The sequence below is a fragment of the Embiotoca jacksoni genome, unplaced genomic scaffold (genome assembly GCF_022577435.1).
Source record: "Embiotoca jacksoni isolate LCO1_2020_lvr unplaced genomic scaffold, fEmbJac1.0.p SCAF_5, whole genome shotgun sequence".
Classification (NCBI taxonomy): domain Eukaryota; kingdom Metazoa; phylum Chordata; class Actinopteri; family Embiotocidae; genus Embiotoca; species Embiotoca jacksoni.
In genome coordinates, this window is record NW_027185403.1 from 14,864,728 (window position 1) to 14,891,543 (window position 26,816).

Here is a 26,816-nt window from a genome sequence, read left to right on the forward strand (position 1 = left end):
AAAGAGGCTCCTTATCAAACAGGACTGCTGGGCCTTTGCTCTGACTGACAGGCTGCAGCAGAGACACAGCTACTATTGGGATTGAGGTATATATAGAACATCAGGACGGGCTTCCTCTTTCCCTCGGTCTCCTTCTCAGCCCGTCTGTCTCTGCGGTTTTATAAAAGGTCCTGATGGGCTGAGTGAGACAGGTTAATGCGAAACAAATTCACAGTGCTGCAATAAAATCAATTCATTTCATTGAACCCTCATGTATGGCAACGCTCCTACATCTTGAATGGTTTGTCCTTGAATAATAATAATGTTAAATTTCTGTTTGGGGGCAAACATGGCATTAAAATATGCAGTAGCTAACAGCATATGATTTTACTGTTATTTTTAGATGTAGTGAACCGGCTTTTAGAGGCAATATTATTTTAACGCTGTCCCAGAGTAGTTAAAATGATTTCAGTATTGATCTCTGCTCTTTAAAAAAAAAAAAAAAATTGTTTTAGATTGTGATATACAAATAATACAATTTAAAATTAGACTGGTATTACAAGTGTTCACTGTACCCAGGTGACACACATGGATGACAGGTTTTTCCTGTTTGCACTGCAGCCTTTTAAAGTTGAGTGAAGTTAGAAGTTAGAAGAATAGACTAGCTTGAATAAAACTTTAATGAGACTGTGCAGCTGCAGAGAGGAGGATATACAGCTGATAAGAAGAACAAAGGTGTACAGAAGATAGTAAAACAAAGCTGTTACACATATTTGAAACCATGTAACAGAAAAAGTAAAACCAAACTTTTTTTTAAACTTTAAGCAGATGTACTGAATATGAGTGCATTGCTGCTGTATTTGAAACTACAGTATGTCCACTTTTATATACAGTCTATGGAAGAAATAAATACTGTAAAGGGTACTTACCCTAGTTGTCATTTATACAGTTAATACATAAAAAGATCATAGAGGGTCTCAACAAATTTAAAACAATGGTTTAGCTAAAAAAAAACAACACACAATTTGAAGCCACAGCTTTTAGGAGGAAATAAGCACACAAATAAAATGACAAGTTGGTGTTAGACTGATCTTTAGTGCATTAATTAATAATCAACACTTGACTACGTATTATAGCTACACATGCCTTCCCCTTCAACCTGACTTAGATTCAACACCACATTAAGATTTTAAAAGTGCTTAAAAATACTTATCAAGCAAATGGAGAAGTGAAATATGGAGTTGTATAAATGCAAACTGGACCAAACTGGCTGAAAAATAGACTGAGGACAATATCCACTTTTATATAATTAATAGTTAATAGCATTTATAATCAATAATACACTAAAGTACCAGTGTGTTTAGGGGATCTCCTGGGAGAAATTGAATTTAGTGTTCAGAATTATGTTTTCATTAGTGTTAAATTACCTGAAACTAAGGATTTAAAAAAAAAATGTTTTTCTTACCCGAAGGCAAGCCCCTCACATCTACACAGGCAGCAGGTTTTTGGGTCTGACACACAGCAAGGTTTTTATATTGGTTGCCTGTAGAAACCCAAACCCAGCCATACCCGCAGGAGCAATGGATCTGATCCAGCTAGATCTCAGTTTAGGGGCCCTTTCATTGTTTCCCAGCATAGTTTTTCGATATCCTTCTGAAAATAGCTACCCACAATTGCAGAGTCATCAGTCCTATTTGTACAAAATAACCTGAGTGATACGGTCGATATGTAGCAGACATCAAAACATAGTGTAGAGCGCAGGTGGCTGAGGAGAGAAAGCTGTTTATGAGGCATTTGTTGTTTGGATACAGTATGTGTTTGTGTGTGTAAGTAAGTGTGCACAAGTGAGTGAGTGGGTGAGTGAGTGAGACCCTACTCCTCATGCCCTACTGTACTGAAAGCTTTTATTGTTCTTTCTGAATGGTGTTCTACACATAAGACATGGCACTGGATAGATAATGTACCCCGATGTAACTGTATGAGACAGCAGACAGCAGCAGTACATGAAGTACCAGTCTACCGCTCCCATACTGTGTCTATTCACTTGCTCCACCACCCCAACACCCCCAGCCCTGCACACACAAACACACATACACAAAATATACAAAACACACAACTCGCCGAATGGATGGATGGCGCATGTTGTCACATGATGAGTCATAAATCAGCAAACCGGTTCTGTAGTCTGTCACTGTCTGCCTCAGACTTTTTATTCATATATTTTTATGCATTTGATGTTTCCAAATTATTATACACAGCATCTATCTGCTGTACATTTATACTGATCCACACACCTTATTTATAGCCGTTATTGTTATGCAGAATAGAAAGCTTGAATCCCCCTGTGTGAACCTTATTAGTTATCAGCCAGGCCCATTTAAGCCTCTAACTACTTGTAAGATTCAGGAAATATTTCCTACCCAAGTGCTTACGTAGTGACGCCCGACATCAGTACAACTTTAATACATCTATATGACTTAGTGATCATATAACCTTAACATTTTTTATGAAATTGTCTTTTAAGCCTCAGCCAGTTCCAGTCACCTTTGTTATGTAGTGGTGTTGGTGAACGGACCCAAATGCAAACACACAGCAGGTGACTTGAAAACAGGTAGTTTTATTTTCCAATAGAGCAGGGGTAAAATAAACAGAATGTGCAAAAACACAGGACTGTCCCCGCTCCACAACGGGCAGCGTGGGTTCAGGCAGAACCACAGCGGCAGCAGGCAGGTGGTCTCTAAAGACTGACGGTGAGCAGGGGGGGCTGGATACATGGTGATCTCCATAGACTGACCCAGGACCGCGGGTCGGGTCGACTGTGTGGCTTCCCGTGGACCGACGCAGGATTGCCAAGACATGTCAACGGATGATCTCCAAGGAATGACAGCATAATTTAGCATATCTGTTCATTTAGGGTTTTGCTGAACTCTTTGAGCATGTTGAATTTTACAAGCTGCGAGTATAAAAATAAATATAGTGTTAACATGTTAGTTCATAGCCCACCATTGCTTAATGTGTGCTCTCTTTCTTATATTTTTTAGAGAGTTAAATATTTTACCCGAATTAAATTAGGATCTCTGCTGTTTGTCATTAAACTGTTTTGGCACAAAGCCCTGTTGACCAGCTAAGTCTCACTGGAATTTGACCAGATTTTAAATCCTAACATGACACCAGTACCGTACTATGGGATTATGCAGACGTGACTGAATGACAGTCTGTGGGATCAGCGCTTGTTATCTCATTTGCTCGACATATTCACAAGCAGGCTCGAGAGACAGTCAGAGGACAAGGACTCCAAAAGAAAAATAAGTCACAATTTTGCCATTTCCCATCACATATTAAATCTCAGTTGAATCAACACTTTGCGTGATTAGTTGTCATTAGTTTTTCTGTTTTAACCATTAAATATCATTCATATCATATATGTTAGATTTGGACTTTATCGTTCATAAATGTTAAAATACAATTATAGAATAAAAATGTTTCAATCTTAAATATTATTGTTTTTAAATCAAAAAAAAAAAAAAATTAAAATGCAAGATCGTGTAAAGAATATCACGGTGGGTGACATGGACAAAATCAAATATCCCATTATATTTGAACAAATACCTTGATATCAATACTGCAGCGATGGTTGTTAGTGCTTTTCCCAAATATCTACACAAGGAGATTTTTGATAAATAATCATCAGTAATGTGGATATTATGACTGGGTGGGTAAAAGCAAACAATAGAACAGTTGGTTAAGTTCAGAAAATGACATCTCTTTACTGGATATTAGCCTTTAAACCAGGAAACACTTCCGCCATATCATGATTTTACCTTATCCAAAATCTAAGACAATATCTATTCTCATATTATGATGTGATAAAATATGGACATATTACTCAGCCCTTCAGAATACCAATTTATGATTTGATACATAGAGCAGATAAGACACAGTCATACAGTGCATCCGGAAAGTATTCACAGCGCTTTACTTTTTCCCCATTTTATGTTACAGCCTTATTCCAAAATTGATTAAATTCATTTTTTTCCACAAAATTCTACACACAATACCCCATAATGACAATGTAAAAAACTTTTTTTTTGAAATTTCTGCAAATCTATTAAAAATAAAAAATGAAAAAAAAAAAAAAAAAATCACATGTACATAAGTATTCACAGCCTTTGCCATGACACTCAAAATTGAGCTCAGGTGCATCCTGTTTCCACTGATCATCCTTGAGATGTTTCTACAACTTGATTTGAGTCCACCTGTGGTAAATTCAGTTGATTGAACATGATTTGGAAAGGCACACACCGTCTATATAAGGTCCCACAGTGGACAGTGCATGTCAGAGCACAAACCAAGCCATGAAGTCCAAGGAATTGTCTGTAGACCTCTGAGACAGGATTGTATTGAAGCACAGATCTGGGAGGGGTACAGAAAAATGTCTGCAGCATTGAAGGTCCCAATGAGCACAGTGGCCTCCATCATCTGTAAATGGAAGAAGTTTGGAACCACCAGGACTCTTCCTAGAGTTGGCCGCCCGGCCAAACTGAGCGATCGGGGGACCAAGAACCCGATGGTCACTCTGACAGAGCTCCAACGTTGCTCTGTGAAGAGAGGAGAACCTTCCAGAAGGACAACCATCTCTGCAGCACTCCACCAAGCAGGTCTGTATGGTAGAGTGGCCAGATGGAAGCCACTCCTCAGTAAAAGGCACATGACAGCCCGCCTGGAGTTTACCAAAAGGCACCTGAAGGACTGTCAGACCATGAGAAACTAAATTCTCTGGTTGATGAAACAGAGATTGAACTCTTTGGCCTGAATGCCAAGCGTCATGTCTGGAGGAAACCAAGCACCGCTCATCACCTGGCCAACACCATCTCTACGGTGAAGCATGGTGGTGGCAGCATCATGCTGTGGGGATGTTTTTCAGCAGCAGGAACTGGGAGACTAGTCAGGATGGAGGGAAAGATGAATGCAGCAATGTACAGAGACATCCTTGATGAAAACCTGCTCCAGAGTGCTCTGGACCTCAGACTGGGGCGAAGGTTCATCTTCCAACAGGACAACGACCCGAAGCACACAGCCAAGATAACAAAGGAGTGGCCTCGGGACAACTCTGTGAATGTCCTTGAGTGGCCCAGCCAGAGCCCAGACTTGAACCCGATTGAACATCTCTGGAGAGATCTGAAAATGGCTGTGCACCGACGCTCCCCATCCAACCTGATGGAGCTTGAGAGGTCCTGCAAAGAAGAATGGGAGAAACTGCCCAAAAATAGGTGTGCTAAGCTTGTAGCATCATACTCAAAAAGACTTGAGGCTGTAATTGCTGCCAAAGGTGCTTCAACAAAGTATTGAGCAAAGGCTGTGAATACTTATGTACGTGTTATATTTTCGTTCTTTATTTTTAATAGATTTGCAAAAATTTTAAACAAACTTTTTTCACGTTATCATTATGGGGTATTGTGTGTAGAATTTTGAGGGGGGAAAAAAAATGAATTTAATCCATTTTGGAATAAGGCTGTAGCATAACAAAATGTGGAAAAAGTGAAGCGCTGTGAATACTTTCCGGATGCACTGTATATAAACCTTTGATCTAATTTTTAACCTGACGTTACCCTGTACATAAATTGCCTTTTTGTCCCTCCTGGCTGCCGTAGTTTGACTTGAACTCTAAAATGTGCCAATGGGAGGAGGTTTGTATCCATTCAGTTACAATGAGCTTTGTTCACTTTGTTCTTTGATTGGTTCGCATTGATCGGACCAAATGGCTCTGTGACCCATCTAACATAAAATGTGTTTGGAGGCCTGGTGTGTGACAAAGTACAACACTGAGCCTAAATTAGGTTTCCCACCAGCAGCCAATTTTACGCTTGGAAATGACTTGCTGTAAATATTTTTGAGGGCCAGGACCCAGCAGACCGATCTATCCTGAGAGGCATTCGTTTTTTTTTTTTCCTTTGGTCTGTAATGACCTACACGTTGCCTCATACCAGACCTGCTCAAAGTGACATTGTGCTAAGCTGGTTTTGTAGCAGCCACTTTGCCAAAACTGTACCTGGAAATAAAGCAGCTCAGGAGAGCATTACATTGATGTAGATGGCTGCAAACAGTGGGATCTATTTCACTGAGCCCATCTGGTCTATTTGAAAGTGTTGCTGAGTATAGGAGAGGCGGTCAGGCGGTAGAAGAGAGTGGGTGATGGATGGCGTGATGGGTGCACGGGGAGGGGAGAAGATGAGAGTGCAGATTTTGGGGGGAAAAAGGAGCTCTCTTCCGGCAGAGTTGATTCTTAGTCTTGGCTGTGACACACTGCTCTGCCTGTTTTCATACCCAGCGCTCGGCTCTGGCTCCTAACCAGCTTCAACCAACCAATGCCTCTGTACCCCACAACCCACCCATCCTTCTGCTCCCTTTTCTTATTCCTTCTCTCTGACATTTTGGCTCACCCTTCTCTTCCCCATCTTCATCTCTCTGACTCTCATTCACTCCGTCCTTCCTTTGGCTCTCTGTTTTTCAATTTTTCTTACCTTCACTCTCTCTTTCTCCACCCCAGTTGGGCTTTTTCTCCAGCCTTCCGGTAGTACACAGAGGTGTGGGATCGGACAGGGCCTCCAGGTTTCCATAGTGATACTTTGTGTCCTGATGTCATTAGTATTGACGATGTGCAGCTCGGCCAAGCTGTCCTGGCACACGGGCTGTTTACTGTTTACCCCAAACTTAAGCCATTCACTGCGAGACTTATGTGCATCTGTGCATGTGTGACATAATTCTGTCAGTCTAAATATTACTGTTTTACATTCAGATGACAATATTGATTGTCTGATGTAAAAGCTCTTAGTGTAAAGCAGCATGCTCAGGTTCCAGGAGCTGGGAGAGGCTTCGCACAGTGGAAATGACTGTTTCACGCAGAAACACCCCCTCTGTCTGCTTGCTCACTGTATGATTAGTGAAGCGTATCTGTCGAGCACAACTCCCAGCCCGACTCCCTGTCTCGCTGCTCATTCCTCTGGCTGTTTCACTGGCTCGTCTGTCTGAGGAGATGGACGTCCTCTTAGCGCCACTCCCCACACAAAAAGCACAAGTGTGTTTATCGGCGTGCTTGTGCGCCCATGTGTACGACCTCATGCATCTGTGGTGAATACACAAATGGCAGGGCTGCTCCCACATCTCCACCTCTCTCAGCTTGTTCAGCTCAGAGCTCTCCTGCAGGCCCTCAGCTGGCAGGTTGCAGCCACTGTGTTGCCAGAGTAATTTGTTCTGCTCGGTTTCTGAGGCCAGGGGTGGACAAAATATGGATCCCATAAACACATGCTGTCACATCACTTGCAGGCAGAGCTCGTTGACGGTGCTGCACCCAGGACGCAGGAACAGACCTAACACATCTACATAAATATGTAAACTCCTCTTTGCAGATGGAATGCAGAAAAACACACTTCATGCATTGATTGAAATGTGAACTGAGCCTTGTGTACACACACACACACACACACACACACACACACACACACACACACACACACACACACACACACACACACACACACACACACACACACACACACTCTGAGGACTTTCCATTAAATTATAACCAATATCAGAGGGCAGACACCCTCAGCGGATATTTGTTTATCACACCAGTGTTATGTACAGTATGTAATACGATATATATATAAGAAGGAATCGTTTTATAAGCCGTTTTTTGTTGTTGTTATGCTTTACCATTTACTTTATTTTTCTTGCTGTGTGTAATATCGAGTTAGTTAGTTAACACGATATACAGACTGGAAATGACACCTGTCAGAACATTTACATTGACAGAAACTTGTTCAATACATATTGACAGAATTAAAAAAGTGCGAACCTACTCTTTAAATCTGCAAATTAACCTCAAGTTCTGTGATAATAAAGTTAATTGGTCAAATGAGCAAGATCCTACCTCTGTACATATCTGTCGAAACTGTCTGATAACCAGTTGTAAGGGATCATTGCCAAATGTTTATAGAGGTTATATGTTTCAATGGCATACAATACATTATGTTTTTCTATTCTTGCCTTGTAATATTAGTATTTGCCTTAAAATTCCACCATTGTTTAAGCTCTACCTTCCATTGCCTTTACTTTGACTCATTAATTCTCCTGAGTACACTCAAAACAACGCAGGCCTTACCCTTAAATCTGATGTTATTCTAATCCTAACAAAGACAGGAACCAAACTCATGCAGCTGCAATTGTGTGCATGTGTGTGTGAAAAATACTAAAACTTTAATCTATGACTGACCACACCCGCACAATCTTCGAACTGTGTTGATGGTACTTCCCAGATCTAAGCATGTAATATTTACTTTTGCCAGCTGGTGGTGCTCTAAGATTATCTCCTTTAATGCTTGCTCATGGCACGCTCTAGTTTATTTCTATATCAGTGTGTGTAAAGTAGATAGATAGATAGATAGATAGATAGATAGATAGATAGATAGATAGATAGATAGATAGATAGATAGATAGATAGATAGATAGATAGATAGATAGATAGATAGATAGATAGATAGATAGATAGATAGACAGACAGACAGACAGACAGACAGACATTTTACTTTATTCTCTGCATATAATACATAGTAAAGATTTTAGAAGATTTATTTTGTTATTTCATTATCTAAGTCTCATTTCACATCACCAGAAGAAAGTGTTTTTGACAGGCAGCCAGGACGATAAACAGACAGATGGGCAGACCACTTTTGCCAGCAAGTGTCCTCACACCCTGCTACATCAGAAATGGCGAATCCCCGAGGCTAGTTTGCAACAAAGATCCCCTCATACCAGATCAATAAATTGAGTAATACAAATTAAGCCCTGTTCAAATGAGAAACTGGCTGGTTGAGCTTATTGACATGTTTCTATTAAAGTGGCAAGTGGCAAGAATTTATTATCTCAGTGGTAGGGGCTGATCCTAGCTCATCTTTACGTGTGTGTGTGTGTGTGTGTGTGTGTGTGTGTGTGTGTGTGTGTGTGTGTGTGTGTGTGTGTGTGTGTGCGTGTGCATGTAGGTGGGTCTGTGGGTTTGTGTGTTACTTGATAGAAAAGTGTGGATGGACAGCTTGCCACCCTGTGGGCACCACAACTACAGTCTATCTGTGATCCACGCTGGCAGCTGCTCTGCCAAATGGGATTTTCTTGGAGATTACAGCCTCTAAGTGTGACACGCTTGCATGTGTTTGTCTTTGTTGTTGACGGAGTGCATGTGTGGACTATTGTAATAAAGTAATGTGTGATTCTTTTGTGTGTGTGTGTGTGTGTGTGTGTGTGTGTGTGGAGGCTCTTGAGCCGAGGTGCACCGAGAACATGTTGTGTTGTCACATGGGGCTGGTTGAAACATGACTGAATGGCTGCAGGGAACTCTCCCTGGCAAGCTGTACCGAGAAAGGGGAGGGAAGGCGTTCAGATGTGGGGTCAGACTTTTTCCACACTGCAGTTCTTATTAGCAACATTAACTCAAGTTGAATAAACACTGGCTGTCCAATCGGATGGTTACATACACATGGCTGCTACATGACAGGGTGTGTCAGCTGTTTAACGCTTACGTTTCTTTGTGATTACAAAAACATACAGTGTGCTGTTGCAATTTTCTCCATGTGAGCACAGATACCAGGGCAACAGATGATTCCCTGATAGCTGAAGTCAATTAATTGGTTGACAGAATATTAATTGGCATTTAATTTGATTGTTTTATCACAAAATGGCAATCATTGTATCTTCTTAAATGTGTGCATTGTTTAGCTTGTAGCTTTTGTTTGTTTTATATCACTATATCTTTTGTTTTTGTACTGTTAGCAGGACATAAGAAGCAATACAAAATTAGTTGACTGATTAGGGAATTAATCTGCAGATTGATTGACAATGACAATAATGATTAGTACATACACTGAATAGTTAATTTGTATATGAAACGGAGCCAGCTGCACTAGATGCAATGTCTTTTTCACTCTGACTTGTTTGAAATCTGAGCTGTATTTGAGAAGTTCACATGAATTCAGTTTTTCTGCCGGATTTCCCCCTTAGCCTTCTATTAGAGTCATTTTCTGTTTGCCTCAGCGTCTGCTCTGCGCGGAGCTGTCCACGGTCCTGAACATAAGCTGTGCATGGATCCCTGGTCAAGTATGGGGAGGTGGCTTTGTAGTCACTCACTAACCTGCTTAACCTACTTTCCACTGGCCGTTCGTCTGTCCACAGAGGAAAGTGCTGTAGGATAAATATAGCATACTTACGACACATGCAGTGTCCATCCAAGCTTTCCGAACAGCACAAACAGTACTTTGCTTTGCTGTGCTCCTGTATCCTCCCCCTTAATGCGCCGCTGATCACTTCACTAATGAAATCCAGCCTCACTCCGAACATGAACTCCCCATGTTCGTCCCATTAACCCAACTGGTAGAAAATGTGTAGGGACGTGCTTGAACCTTTATGGAGATGAATATGACCAAAATAATGACATTTTAAGATCTTAATTGTCCAATTACGTGGACAGCTGTTGTGTTGCATTGCAATGCCAGTTCAATTGCAGTTTCCTAGCAACCAGAGGTACAATTCAATGATTTTCTGTTAAGTGGCATCATTTCCTCTCAGCAAGACTAGACTGTATGTTCACAAAACAGATCAAAATCCGCAATGTGTATATGTTTCTGTACCTTTAGGCCAGTGTGTATGTTGCTTTATTGCTCATGAAATTACAATACAACAGACAAAATAACAAATGTGTGTGTTTTATGATATGGCAGCCACTTATGTGCATCCCTATGTTTCACATCTGTGTATCCTCGAGGTGTACAAATGAAATCGCTGCACTGCTGCAAACAAAATTGTTTCAGTTGATTAATTTTCATCCAAAATGCTCCGTCCTGAGCTAATCATTGTACATGCATTCTTTTCAATTAATTTATTATCAAGGGAGGCTGAGAGCGGGTGTGTGTGTGTGTGTGTGTGTGTGTGGGGGGGGGGGGGGGGGGGGGGGGGGGGTTGGGGGAGGGGAAAGGAGAGTCCAGGGGAAACAGAAAATCCAATCCTGCTGGTCCAAAGTCTCAGAGCAATGGAGCATTAGTCTCATCCTGATGTAATTGGAATGACACCAAGAGTAAAGCCCGCTGATTTAGGGACAGCCTCTAGGCTTGATTTAATGCCCTCTACCAAAACTATACATCCATCTTTTTATCTTTCTCTCCTTCCCTCTTCCAGGCCCTGCGCTCTCCTCTGTATCCCTCCCCCACCCTGTCTCGCACTCCATTCATTCACCAGCTACTGCCATGTATCTCCATCTGTACTCCATTAACAGAGCAGTACCAGCATTTTATAATATTTAAAGCCAGAAGGTTATGCACTCCCAGTACAGTGTGTATTTTACAGCATTTTACTCACTCCTTATGGCTTTTACATGCTTGAACAGCTGTGTTTTAACTACATAGAGATAATGTTTTAATGCTGAATAAATATCTCCAGAGAAAAGTACAAAGAAAGGGCAGACTGAGAAGGTGTATCCCGGCCAGGGTGCTGCTTCCCCAGGGTTTGCTGCTGCTCAGCCCCCTGACAGATGGACTGCCAGGGCAATCCTATTACTCCCATGTTTTTAGCTGCTCTTAATGCCAGGGTGGGTTGGCTAATGGAAGGCAATGAATGTTTGGATGGAGAAATTCATGCTATTGAACGATTATCATCCTGATTTGTTTGATAACATAGAGGGAATCTAGAAAACAGTGAACAGCCAGTGAACATTATATGACCATGACAACATCGTCAGCTGGTGTGTTCTGATACAGCTTTTCTCACTGAGGGATGTCATCAAATCAGCTCATCTTCTAAGTAGGCTTTACTATGGATTTCAAACAGCAGCTTCACCTGTGTACAGGAAAGACGAAGAAACTGGCCTTTTAAATTGTGTTTTTATATTTTCTTATGGCCTTTAAACCCCTGAATTGTATAATACTTTTTACATACAAAGCATCCTAAATTCTGGTCTAATTATTGAATTTTGGTCACAACAAGACTTTATGTTTATAAAACCCCTGTGCTCTTAAGAGAAAATATTCCACCATTTCATTACACTTTATGTCCTTCCCACATGAAGTTGGTTGCCATGACAATATAATTCAAGGTGGTATAGATATGTCCACTGTCATAGATTTTGCATTATGCTGTTAAGTGCATGGCATTTTTCATTTGACTTATCTGCCTGTATTAAACCATTGTGGCTAATCCTGTAAATCATTTAGCAATTATGGCAATATTGGATTTTAGCCACACTTGCAGGGAGGATAGTCATGTTGATCACTGTTGGTCAGTCAGTCCATCACTTTGTCTCGACTCAAATATCTCAACTGTTAAATGAATTGCCAAGAAAAATTGCAATGACCCCCCAGAGAATGAAGCCTATTTCATTTTATAGCAACTATTGGATTGCTATAAAAACATTTTGCACAATATTCATGGTGTCCAGGGGATCAATCTCCCTGACTTTGGTAATATCCTGACTTTTAGTCTCGTGCCACCAGCACAATAAAGATTTGACACATCCTATGAAATATCTCAAAATCTACTAAATGGATTGGGATGATTTCTTTCGTCATGAGTAAACCTGCTACAATAATTACATAATCACCTAATAAAACTTATTTCAGCCCACCGTAATCATTTTGCATCATTTCAGAATCGTTTCCATTATTCTGTGTAAAAAAAAAGCTGAATGAATCCAACAGAAATGTCATATTTCCATCATCAAGTCTTCTTCCACCATTTCACGTTTGACTTGCGTCGTCTTGTTGCAACCAAGCAGAAACCAACCGTGACGTCACCCAATTGGTTTCTCAATTTGAAGCGTTGAGTTTGCCATTTTGCCCGTCGCCATATTGTTTTTTCAGAGCCACCAGTGACCATAATTGGATGAGCTGGGAAGGTTGCAAGAGGTGGATCTGATTCAATCTGACTGGGAATCTGACGACACTTCACACGGCCACCTATTTCATGAGAAAAGTGCAATGGCAGTCTAAGGAGCCAGAGGCTTTCTGCCTCTAGTGGCCCTCAATGGTATTTCACTTTGAGGCACTTTCGCATTGGGTTCACTTTTCAGACCTGAAAGATACGTCCACTTTTATATCCAGTCTTTTTTTATGCCCCCTTCTTCTGTTATGGTTTAATGGCTCAAGAGTGGAGTGTTAACACCACCAACTGCTAGCATTGAGGCACTCAACTACTGTTCGATCGACTGCATTTTGCTGAACATCTATTGACATTAACATCATGGATTTGGTTGCAAATCCAAACACCACAGCCAGTAAATGGCTCATCTTCTTCTATGATTAGACAATCATGGCATAAAATGAATAAAAAAAGTAAATTAAATCATTATTCACTGTTTATTTGTATGACCATTAATCATCAACTAATATTTCATAATTGTGACATGATGGTGGTGTTTCCTCATGACTCTATTTATCTAATTACTTTTCCTCTTGTGAAACCATGAGGTTGATGTCTCAACAACGACTAAATGGTTTACCATTAAATTTGGCACAGACGTTCATGGTCCCTCAAGAATTCCTTGAAAGAACTTCAATGATCCCTCATTTTTTCTTCTCAACCCAATGAGAAAAAGTTTAGGTTACTCAATACTTTTGTTTTTGAACCCAAATCCTGAAAACTAACAACATCCCCATCACCCTGTGCTGTACTTTGACTGCTATTGATTCACAAATGTTGACACACAAAAACAAAATTTTTAATATGGTAAAAATACATTAATATCTTCATCAATATGTGGACATGTTAGTGGCAAAGTACTGCCTTACAGAGCAGCTAGCATAACTGTACACTTACTTTTGTTATAAGATTTTTTTCATCTTTGTGATGATGCACTGTCGTGCACATCATTCACTGGATAAGCCAACAACAGACATTCATCTCCTCTTATTTCATCGATAAACAACACAGATGGTGACTTCATCACAATATACTGTGCATTGATATTGCAGGTTGAAATTACATTCTTTCTATATATATATTTTCTATATCCCCACCCCCGACCAAACACACAAAGACACAATAAAAATATATATTTTTACATGAAATTACCACATTGCAGTGTAGATGTCTTTGGGCAATGTTATACCTATATTTGATACAATCTCATACATAAATTTTCCCGAACCTTTTTTATGTCATTCGTGGTTTTCCATTGTTTGTTGTTCCTTTATTTATACGTATTTATCTCTAAATATGATTAACAACCTGGGCCTTAATTCGATTTTAGATTTATATACCATAACCTAATATTAGTTGGATTAACTAGATTGAAACAGTCAATATCGTAGCCTATTTAAACCTGACATTATCCAGTGATCAATACACTATTGACTGTAGTCTTGAGATATGAGGTAATTGCAGTGAAGGTATAGAAGTACAATCATGCTGCACAGCTGCTGTTCACTCAAATATCTATACTCTATAAATGTGTGTACGTGTGGGTGCATGTATATGTTGCTCGGTATGCAGACAGCGTCTTGGCTGCCTGTAGCCCCACACTGGCATCCCCAGGTCAAGCAATTACCACACATCAAGGAAAGCAATTGGGCATGACTAAAATATCATTGCCATGTGATTGTGTCCCTATGTATGGTGCTGCTCAAGCCTAATTTAACCCACTTTGTCCATACCATCGAGGAGAATTGAGGACATGCTCTCCAATTCTGGTGGCCTCCCGAGCATTTCCTGCAAGTCTGACACGTAGCAGCTGGGCTGTAGATGCGCTGTCACTGGTCTCTTACCCAGTGGAGTGGGAGATGGGATGTAATGAGCGAGAGAAGTGAGGAAGCACAGGAGAACAAGAAGCTGGAGGTTCTCGAGGAGCAGGGCAGCGTTCAATGAGCCATGGGATGCAAAAACCTTGAGGCCTTTTAAGTAAAGCACGCGTATATCGACCTGTGATCACTTATTAAGTCACGTAAGGTCACATTTTGAAGACTAAGAAGGGGAAGTGGGACAGTGAAAATGAAATGGGTAAGGGCTTCTGTACAGGGAAGAGAATGGGAGGGAGATGGTGGCTCTGAGCAGCATTCTCTCATTCCTTCATTGTACAGTCAAATTTCTCTGTTCTTTTAACTGCCACTCCTGCCCTTCATCTGTCTGTTTCTGTGTCATAATTCCCCCCCTCCCTTACACACCCCCCAACAAAATCAGACAAAACCAAACCCCTCATCCATACGGCTTCATGCTACTAAACCCATTGTTTCACTGATTCCATTTCAATTTCATTCGCTCTGCTCAGCTGTAACTTAGCCATACTCTTTGCGGAAGAGGAACGCTCTGTTTCTTTTGTCTCCGTAGATCCTGTTTAAATATTGATAGAGATGGGAAGCACCGCTGACCACTCAGTTAGATCTAAGAGGGTCAAGGATGGCAGCATTTCTCTGCAGATTTCATTAGAGGAGCAAAGGACCGCAAATATGGAAACATGTGAATCACGGGCCCTCGCTGACGCTCCAGCAGCCTTCATTATCCCCCTGCATGGATAATGCCCCGTAATGTATTCCGATAGAGATGGAGGTTGGAGGGTGATGGGGTGTAAAATAGGCATGTGTAGGAAGGCCCTGTTTTTTTTTTTTACTATGAGCAGGGCCACCTCCCTCACAGCCAGATCCCCATTAGTCGAGAAGCAGAGGATTGGTTGTGCAAATGGTTCTGTGGATTAGAGAGCTAATGCATTTAGGAGAGGGGGCTCCACAATCTCTTTATTGCTGCTGCTGCTATGTGTGTTGAGACTCGTATAGGGAAGATACCCAGTCCCTTTGTGGAACCAGGGAGATTTAGGGTAAAGTGAGTAGATAAGGGCAGAGATGCACTGTACACTGATGCAGCGCACACACACACACTCATCAAAGATTATGGTTTGACCAGAGGAAGGCTGGTTGAGTGTGGTGTTATTAAACCCAGCATGGAAATGAGATCTTTCCTGAAAGAGAGGCAGACGGTAGCTTTACTAATCTAATTAATCAGCGTCTGTTTTTTTTTCATTTTCATCTTCTTTCTGGCCCTCTTTGCTCTCAGTCTCCTTCACCAATCTCTCCCTATGCCACTCTGGCTCTCTCATTTGTGTCCATTCCTGCCCTCATTTCTCACAATCTCAATTTGACAACCTCTGTCTAGTGTTTAGACAGAAATATGCGATGTCATGTGCTTCTTATAACATATAAAGCCTCTGTTGTTTTCTCCTGGCATGAAGAGCTGCTGGTAGATGCAGAGAAGACGGCATAGAAAGTATAGGCTCACTGCTCAATCTGCTGTTACAATGTATAGATGCCTCTGCAGAAAGATGGAGGGATGGTGATGCAGAATCTGCCCAGTTTAGAAGGCAACCTGCTACCAGGCCATAAGGCAGCTCTAGGCTTTACACGCACGAACCTGGTTGGTGATCACCAGGCAGAGAGTGAACAGATTTTGGAGTTCTTCTCTGGTGGTGGTGGTTCGACTGAGCGTCACATTTGCTGCTTTTTTTTTTTTTTTTTTTTTTTTTTTTTTTTTTTTTAAAGAGCCAGCAAGAGGCAGCAGGGAGGGGCCCTCCTCTGCTGAAGCGCAGCAGCAGCGGCACAGTGGGTAGCCACAGTACAGCTCTGCACTACAGTCCGGTAAAGTGAGTCAGCTGAGCGGCTGGGATCACAGGCGCCGGTCCGCTCCCGATGGTTGAATGAATGAATGAATGAATGAATGACGGAGAGAGCGAGAGAGAGCTTGGGCATCCTGCAGGATCTAGAGACAGAAAGACGAAGGTGCAACTCTGGAGAGTCTGACATGGAAATGCTGAGGTGATCGGAGCAAGCTTGTTGACGCATAATCCCGCCCGCCCCGCTGGCACTGGGAGGGGGAAAATCTAGCCTGCCTAAACTCAAATCCTCCAAAAGAGATTTACGGAGTGCGCTGCTGCTGCGGGTCACGAAGACGTAACATTTATTTTATTTTTGACCATTTCTACTGTTTATTGTGGTGATTATTTAAATTTTTTTGGGGGGAGATACATGCCTCGATTATTTAGCCTGAAGCAGAGGACCTAATGCGCTATAATAATTAGGCGATTAAATCCACTGTTGGAATCGGCACTGTCACTGCGTCGCGGACGGTGGGTTGTTGGATACGTCTCGAGGTGTGGACAGGAACTTGCCCGAGCATCCTCGTCATCACAGGTATTTGATCGTGATTGTGTTGATTACGCCGGAGATCTGGAGCCATGACAGGCCCCCCGCTGGTCCCACGGCCCGCCTGCTGACGGTACCGGGGCAGGATGGGAGCAGGTCTGCCGCTTTCAAGATCCCGAACCAGCCGATTTATCAATGGAGGAGGAGAGTGACACCCGGAAAATCAACAACAGCTTCCTTCGCGACCACAACTATGCAACCGAAGGTATTTAACCCGGCGATGTTGGGGTGGAAAAAAAGAGTAATTTCAAGCTGTTTGACGGGCTTAGTAAATAACCTGAGGCTGTAGCCAGAGGGATGCTAATATCACAGCAAAAAGAAGTCACTATTAGGTAAATATCATAGCTGATGTTCCTATAAATAGCTTGGGCGATGATAAAAAATAATTTAAGGCTCTAAAATGATGCTATTTGCTCACCATAAAGTGCATAACGGTAATTTAAAGCACATTTAGACATATTAAAAGCTATTAAGGAAATAGGTCTGATAATATGTCGTGAAGATACAGCTGGTAGGTTATTATGTGGTGTCAATGACTGGACGTGATGAGGTGGCTTCCGGTCATACCTGCTATTTTAGAATGACCAACCCGATCGGGGGAATCAGGGCTTTAATCTGTTTGGACTGCAGGCCAACAGGGGAATAAAGCCTCTTGCACTTCTGTTGCAGTATGTGTAGGGAACATGTGATGTAATTAATGTGATACAATTTTTTTTTCTTTTTTTTTTCATTCTGTGTTCACTTGTTGAAGGAAAGAGACAGGGACGGGGAAGGTGCCCTAATTCTTGGAGACAGCACAATGAAATATGGATCTCTCTCTCTCTTGCACACACACACACACACACACACACACACACACACACACACACACACACACACACACACACACACACACACACACATACACACACATATTTTTACTGTACATGCTCATAACCGAGCACTGAACAATGGCTGGTTTCTGCAGCTCTAAATGCTGCATGTGTTTCCTCCTAACTGACCACACATCAGCCTCTTGATTATCAACCTGTTAACCGTTTGATGCTTAATAATTCCCTTATGTTCCACCAATTAGCTCCACCTGTCCTCTGCGAGCTCCTTAGATCACAGATAAAGCATTGATTTTTCAGGTAAAAATTATCGTTTATGTCATCACCACCTCAGCCCCCATTCACTAATTATGTAGTTTTCTTATATGGATATTAACTGTTGCACTAATATCAGTGAGATCATAAAATATTTAGGGGCTGATGGCTTTTTATTGCAGCATCTGGAACTAAACACACTCAGGCTGCTTGTATACAGACTAAACATGCCATAATGCCATCATGCAATTGTGAATGGCAATATATTGCTTCTAAATGTTTAAACGCACATTATCTAATATTAAAACAGATTTCAACCAACTTCAATGTGCATTAGTTGACATTTACCATCTAGTCATTGATTATTCTGTCCTTAACAAATAATCATTATTATTATGCAGACATTTGGGATAAATAGCTACTGTTTGTTCACTTCATGGTTCAGTTTAAAGCACGGTTTTATTTTCACACTGTATAAATAGCCTCTGCAGTACTGGGAAAGCTTTTAATTCTTTCACTCCAAACACATTGTTACCACCCACTTACCTTCAGGTTTAACAAAAGACAAAATCACACAAAAAGAAAGAGTGACAAATTTGATTTGAAATATGAAGGATCTTCACATAATGCAATGATAACATAGTATGTGAATGATGAGTGGGATACTAGACTAGAATAGAGGTTGTTGGAGGGGTGGCAGGGTGGGTGAGCCACCACAGCTTCTTCCATTTGCCATGAGCTCAGGTTACAGATGCCACTGCTGGCTGGAGGAGAGACAAAGTCAAGGCTCAGAGGGCAGAAGTCTCCTTCTTACATGATTTTCTGCTGCGTTCCATGTTTTTTTTCCTCCATTGAAATGCAAGAGAGCAGCATCATTTGCTCAGCTCCAACACATAGATGATTCCCTGTCACTGACAAACACACAGTCTCTGGTTCACAGCGAGAGAAAAGTGCAGTGGGGGTGGGAGTGGGTGTGATGGATATCTTTGTTTGATGTGTTCGCCAAGATGAAAAACAGGAGGGAATCTTCTTCGCGCTGCCTCTCCTCTCACTGTCTCACTCTTTCACGGTGTCATTCATCAGATCCGGAGAAAGTGGGGGAGAGTTCCACAGATTGTAAAATGTGTCTCTGTAAAGCAAAGGACTGTCTCGTCTGAGGCCCATCTGTGCTTTTCAAACGACTACTTTTGTTATATTTTATTGCTTTAATTTATGACTGGTCACACTTCATATATCATGAATAAGAGTGTGTGTCTGCCTGCGTGTGTGTGTGCGTGCGTGTATGTGCGCGTGTGGGCGCGCGCATATGTGTGTGTGTGTGTGTGTGTGTGTGTGTGTGTGTGTGTGTGTGTGTGTGTGTGTGTGTGTGTGTGTGTCTGTGTCCTTTCACTCTGTCACTCCTTGTCTAAGTGCTATGAAGTCAGTCTGCAGCCAAAGATCATACACAGGCTGGTGTTGGGGTCCATCGCCGGTGCCCATAAATTCACTAAAGTGCACATGTTCCACCATGCCCAGTCCATTCAGACCACACACACACACACACATTCACACACATTCACACACATTCATGCACACACAGGTCCTTGATGCGCGGCGGCGAGCTGGTAGGGATTTCCCTTCAGGACCTGCTTGCCCACAACAGCAGGACACTTTAATGATGTCACATTTTAATGATGTCACTGATGCTGGCCTTTGCCTCGCACCAATCCCACACCACAGTGGGTATGTGGACGGTTACATCGCCACATGTGCACACACTGATGTGAGCAACACTGGTGCTGGTCATCCATACAGTCAGGAGTGAAATTTTCAAGCTTCCACAGCCTCAAAGTTTCCAGAGACATCATTATTATCTAGATGGAAGAAAATTACATTACAGTCTGATTTGCATTCAGCAGCCGCCTGCAGATGACACATTACTAATGGTGGTAGCATGGCTGATTTGTTTCTCACTGTAGCTGTGTATAAGTGTGAGTGGACTGTTATTCTCCTACAGCGCTGGTCTCAGTTCATCTCCACCTTGGATGTTTCTATAATGGATGAAATTGTCAAATAGCACCACACTGGGTTTTAAAATGTAAATAGCTTTCTCGCTGTGAGGCAGGACCTAGCACCTAACGCCTGCCGTATTGATTTCTGGTCCTTGACAATTTAGTCACCGGAACAATGACCTAAAGATCTATTGGTAGGACATGTAATCCCTTCCTCCTTCTCTCCCCTACCCCCCTCTTCTTCACCTTCCATCTCTCTGCTCTCCTGTAGCACAACTGTCTGATGCGAGTACAAGCTTGTGTGTGATGTGACCTCTCTAAACCCCTCTGAATACTGATGCAGTCCCGTAACAGAGAGCTCCCGGCCTTTATTGCCGCCGCTTGATGAGCGCAGAGACGAGCCCGGTCGCCTGTGCCAAGGCAAACGGCCTGGGGCCACACTTTAGGACCCCGGCATAAAAAAGACTTAGCCCACCGTACCCTCAGGTCCCATCCATTATTCACTATGAAACACTCAAAACGCTGAGCCCCGCCTCACCATATAGTGCAAGAAAGATTGTGTGTGTGTGTGTGTGTGTGTGTGTGTGTGTGTGTGTCAGGTGGGGGCGGGGGGTTCTTAATGGCAAGCTGTGAAGTTGGGGCGAGTCACACTCCTTGTTCAGCAGCTGCTTTCATCCCCTGATTAGCTTCTTATTAAGTCTGCAGCTCCATGAAAATTTAATGAGAATTTATAAAAGAATACCCGTGGTGTTGCTACTGTAGGGTGATTACAAAAAATATCCTATTTCTCCACTGATATGGCTCCCTGGTCAGTAGATGAGTTAAAGCAGTGATGGATGTACTGTATGTGAGTCATTTGGTGCGCTGCTATAGCCTGAAGGCTAAGCAGGGTTTGACCTTTGTGGACTTTATAATGGGATACATTTGTAAATTTTGATAGCTAATTCCTGCGTCCTGTTGAGGAAGCAGCGTCACTCGAAATCCTTCATTATTTTGCTGTTAAGGTCACTATAAATACAAGATTTTTCAGTTTATACAGCCACCATCTAATCTTTGATACGCTGCAGCCTTGAAAACGGGAAGATGAAAGGGATTGCACCAAAGCAACGCGGACAGACAGACTGACAGACAGGCAGATAGAGAGTGTCAGCTTTTGTTTTGGTGGTGGATTATAATTCTATGCGTACCGCTCTCCCACCATCCCCCTCAATTTCTAAGAGAATACCAAATAACAAGCATTTGAAATGACTCGTTTGGTATTTCGCTTAGTGGTTGGAGGAGTTGAACATTGATTTCACTCTTTTCACCACCTCACTTCATTTCTTTGTGCTTCGTCCTGTCCTGTGTTGTGTCTGTAGTCAGATCTGTGCCACGGCGATGTGTTAATGAAGTGTGAGAAGTGAGGCAGTAACACGTCTCGCCCATTTCACCTTCAACTCCCTGGAGTGTGGGGATACAGAAAAATCACACACACACAAAGATACATGCAAAAGAAAGCGAGTGCACACACATACGCAATACGCACACACCGTGTCTCGGTCTCAAGGGGCTGATCCTGGAGAAACCAGGTTAATTAGCTTGTTCACTCCAGATCTTACAAAGAGTCATGCTCTTCAGATGAAGAGAGCTACATTGTGCTCTGTTGCTTTGTGTGCAGCTAATAAAGCCTAATAAACCCTTAATCATATGGCTGGGTACCAGACCAGGAAGGTTTATTCAAAATTTTGATTGATCTCCATTGTTGCTGGTGTGAATTGAAGTCGTTATCAGCTGCTTATTCAGCACAGAAATTCTCTTTATGTGAAGAATTTATAATACTTGTATGTGTGTGTTCTTGTTCCCGGAAGAAAAGAGATGCAGACTGATACATTTTGTTGATTATTGTAGAATAACAAGGAAGATTGGCAGGTAAAAGAGAACGGTCTTGAATTATCCACCGGCCTGATCCTTTGACGCAGGCAGGTCAGCACAAGTGCTGTAATCCTTTGCTCTCCACGTCAAAACGCTAACAGAGCAATTGAACGACAGCATGTTGGTCACGTCCCTCCCACTACCTGGAATTACTGCACACCACTTATGCAACTAGCTTTCCATGCCCGTGCACCAGTTTTGGGTCTGTGTGTCTTACACAACCCTCCCCTGCCACCGGATCAGGCCTCAGTTTGTGTTTTTTTGTTTTCACCCCTGACAGGATTACGTGGTGTCTCGGGGTTAGCCAAGGTACTCCTGTTTTGGTGATTGCTTGTGTCTGAACCGACGAGTCTCGCTGTACAGTTTTTTATTGAGATATTTACAGCAACAAACGTCCCTCCCCAGACCTTTTCACTCTCTATCATTGCTTTTAGTGGCCCTCTCTGCTATGCGTGCTCTGTTATGCTCTGGCGTCTATAAATACATTCAATATTCTCACTCCCTTTCTGGTGTTACTGTGTTTGTGGCTCCACGTACACGGTTTTCATTCCAGAATCAATACATATCTATGTTTCCATCCAATTGATTGGACGCCCAATTCTATATTGCATGCTGAAGGGGGTTGTTGAGGATCAGATTAGTGAAAAGAAACAGATAAAAAGCTGTGCCGTGCCTGCTTTAATTCAGGCGTACAAACACACAGGCCAACAGGCTGGTCTGTGTTATTACTGGTGATGGATGTGTGTTATCTCAAGCATCCCTATGATAAATCAAGAAGTGCTGACCTGTCTTTGTCAGACCTGGCTGGCCATGGGATTTATGGGCTTCATCTGGTTATGGTCTGGTGATGAAGCCATGTGTGTGTGTGTGTGTGTGTGTGTGTGTGTGTGTGTGTGTGTGTGTGTGTGTGTGTGTGTGTGTGTGTGTGTGTGTGTGTGTGTGTGTGTGTGTGTGAGAGAGAGTGTGAGTGTGAGTGTGAGTGTGTGAGAGAGAAAGAAAGGGAGAGAGACGGAGAGTGTGTGTGTGTGAGAGAGAGAGACAGATGGAGAGTGTGTGTGTGCGTGTGTAAGTACACATCTGATCAGTCGAATCTCTGGCCTGCCTCTAATTCATGTCCATCTTGACCCTGCTGATGATCACGTAGTAAAAACTAAATCTAATGCAGATGGAAATCATTCGGGAGACCCCGCCCACCTCTGCTGCTAATCAACGTGTTTCACTAAAATGAAATTTCACTTGAATAAAATTTTGCCATTTAACCATGATTCCATCAGTGGCTGAGGTTGAATAGATTGTCTTGTCTGGTTTGAATTAATTTGCATGAGGAAAAACTCATTTAGGAAAGCATTCCATCACGTTACCGTGAGTCTCTGCTTCACTGCGTCTGCCTGGCTCATCATTCTGAGAGATGATTGAAGGATGTATCCGTGTGCAAACTTGTTCAATGGCATCCATCAATTACTGTTACTCCTCGGTGAGCTAATGTGTTGATGATGAAGGAAGGAGAGAGAGTGGGGGACAAAAAAAAAAGAGTATGAAGGACAAAAAGAGAGAAAACCGCTTTGATTCAAGAATGTGGACTGCTAAGCCGATTCCACCCGATTCACACCAGCGGCTTTGGCCTGATAGTGTTGGGAAAGACACTATTGTGTGTGTAGATGACGGTGTGTTGGGGGTTGCACTGCACATCTCTGTGCATGAATGAGGTCTATAAACACTGAAAGTGTTTTTTGCATGTGTGTGCACTTGCAAGAATGCATGCGACAACAATATTGCATGTCAGAGGGATTCTCCCAGGCTGGAATTAGGTCAGACTTTGTCTTCTCTTTCTAGGGTTATTAGTTTCTTCATTTAAATATGATTAGTGGCAGCACCCAGCTCGTTTCCTTAACAACACATGGTCGTAAGAGTCCCTCTGGTCTCATCTGTGAATGTGACTTTCTCTCCTACAATTAACACAAGGGGAGGAAACACACACACACACACACACACACACACACACACACACACACACACACACACACACACACACACACACACATATATATACAAAGACATGACGCTTAGTCATTTCCACCATGCACAACAGCTTTATATGGGGTGATGAGCGCATCCACAGGGACTCTTTTGTCTGAAGTTGTGTGCTGCATTGAACTGCGCTCACTCCCTCAGATGCAGTAGCAGGTTTTCACTCGATTGCAGCACTCTCTCTGTCTGCTGAATTACAGCTAGCATCAGCAACTAAGTCTGAGAGCTATTGGCACACACACACACTCACTCACTCACACATATACTCTGACTGCCGCTAGAGATGGAAATGGTCTCCATAGCAACATTCCCCTCTCCTGTTCGGAGCTCCGCCAGTAGCAGGTCCACAGAGGGCGTGGGGGGTACAAAACAACAAGCTCTCTCTTTTTCTCTCCCTCTCTGTCTAATATTATTGTAACTGTTAAACAGAGGGCTAGCCTCTCCTGTTCTGTGCATGTGTGCATGTGTGCGTGTGTGCGTGTGTGTGTGCGTGTGTGTGTGTGTGTGTGTGTGTGTGTGTGTGTGTGTGTGTGTGTGTGTTGTTAGACACACATTATGCTATGGCTTTTTAGCCCGGGGCTGTATAATAATTACAGTCACCATTAGCCTCTCCTAAATCCAGGCAGATGTATGTCTTTGAGGAGGAGAGGAGAAGCTACCTTAAGGGTAGGTGTCTGTTATTTGTTTTCTGGTGAAACTGTAGCTATGCAGAGCCACTCAGAAATGATAAAGATTTGCAATGAATCAGTTACATCTTAGTGTGTTTTCTTATTATGCTGTTGTTCTACACAGATTGAATTTACAGTTGTAGAAAAGTATGCCACACAGGCACGGAGATATCGGCTGTGAAAAGCAAATGGTTGAAAAGCTTTATGAATGTGGTTTGTGATGGAGCAGGAGAGTCACTGAGCAGCATGGGCTCTCAGCCAGGAGTAGAGAGATGAATGACATTATTAGTGTGGCGGCAGCCCCTTTAAAAAAAGGAGTGCAATCAAGTGACACAGATTGTGTCACTTTAGTGAGATGAGAGGCTGAATTATCATGCAGTTGACTCATCCAGTGGTTTCTCCGAACCCATATTTCAACAAACTGTGCCGAAGAGTCCTCTGTGGGTTCCCCTCCCTTCTCCCGATGTGTTTTCTAGAAGTCACTCTACTAGATCTTGCTGAAAGGTCTTCCTTTTTTTGCCTGTCTGATACTTTGACAGGTTTGTTCTCGTCCGCACTGACATTTTCCCTCCCTCTCTGCTCTGCTCCCTGTGTTGCAGCTGACATTATCTCAACGGTGGAGTTTAACTCATCGGGGGAGCTGTTGGCCACTGGGGATAAAGGAGGCAGAGTGGTTGTCTTCCAGAGGGAGCAGGAGGTAAGAAATGCCAACAATGCAACACTTAAATATGCCGCCCTTCTGCTCTAAAGGATTTAACAGCCTTGAAACATTCAAAGTGGGTTGTTTTGTTTGAGATAACCAGCAAGCTAATGGGCGTATTTGAGGAGGACTGGTATCTGGGAATTTGGAGTTTGTAAAAGCAGAAGCATCTGTTAGATTATAAGGTAAACTAAAGCTACATGGACAGACATCACTGACTCAGATTATAACAAAGAAATATGTGCAAATGGTGCAAATTGTTGTGCGAATGTAGAGCAGCAGAGCAGCCATATCAATACAGCATCTGAGAATTGAACGTTCAGCATAAATGTACGACACATTAAAGCTGACGTGCTGCTAACATGGCTTTAGTTAGTCTAGCAGCTCTGTGAGGTTGTACTGAGACACAGCAGCGATGTTAGCCAAATGATAAGGTTCACAGTGACAACGTCATGGTGTTCAGCAAGTATGTTCACTAATGATATTCCCATCAGCCTCAGTGATCATGTATCTGATCATAAACCAGTATTAGAGACATTAAAGTTTTGACCTAATGATAGCACATGAACAAAAGAGCTAAAGAGCAGAGGGCCATGTCGTTATGTTTTATTTAGCTACTAGATTTTTCATTTATACTCTTTCTAAAATGTTATGACATTTTCTTAAGTTACCTATATTGCAGGATACATTTGTGTAATTTTTTGCATCAAGTAGGTCAATGTCTCACTTTCTTTTCTCCTTCTTTGGCAGAGTAAGAGCCAGCCCCAACGTCGAGGGGAGTACAATGTTTACAGCACATTCCAGAGCCACGAGCCCGAGTTTGACTACCTGAAGAGTTTGGAGATTGAGGAGAAGATCAACAAGATCAAATGGCTTCCTCAGCAGAACGCAGCGTACTTCCTGCTTTCCACCAACGGTCAGTCAGTTAGCTGAGGTGGTGTAAAAGAAACACATGGCGAAAAGATCCCATAATTCATTATCGGAGTGTGTTTACATGAGGTGTGTTATAGTCAATGAAAGTATCAGCTGAAGGTTTGATTAATTCCTGTCTTTGCAGAACGGTCAGATATACAGTTGATGTAAAAGGAAGTGTCATTAATATAACGTGAAAATATCTTTTTGATCATTTGCTGTTTTGCTCTGCTGAACAAGTGCCACCAGCAGAAGAGTTTCAGATTAAGGACTTCATGCATGGCTGCCACAGCAGGAGCACACACACACACACACTCGCACAC

General features: G+C 42.4%; 1 protein-coding gene across 3 annotated transcripts in view; it reads left to right on the forward strand.

Moving 5' to 3' along the window:
* The window catches only part of ppp2r2ba (protein phosphatase 2, regulatory subunit B, beta a), a 43,350-nt gene that overhangs the window by 5,613 nt on the left and 10,921 nt on the right, over positions 1 to 26,816 (forward strand). Inside the window, exons 1-3 of one of the 3 annotated variants that reach the window (XM_069170809.1) lie at positions 16,621 to 17,403; positions 25,481 to 25,578; positions 26,332 to 26,497. In XM_069170809.1, the coding sequence (XP_069026910.1) occupies positions 17,334 to 17,403; positions 25,481 to 25,578; positions 26,332 to 26,497 (334 nt within the window). In that variant the 5' untranslated portion in view covers positions 16,621 to 17,333. Of the gene's footprint in view, positions 1 to 16,620; positions 17,404 to 24,795; positions 24,880 to 25,480; positions 25,579 to 26,331; positions 26,498 to 26,816 lie in introns of those variants that run through there. The other 2 variants (XM_069170810.1, XM_069170808.1) reach the window with 2 other exon arrangements.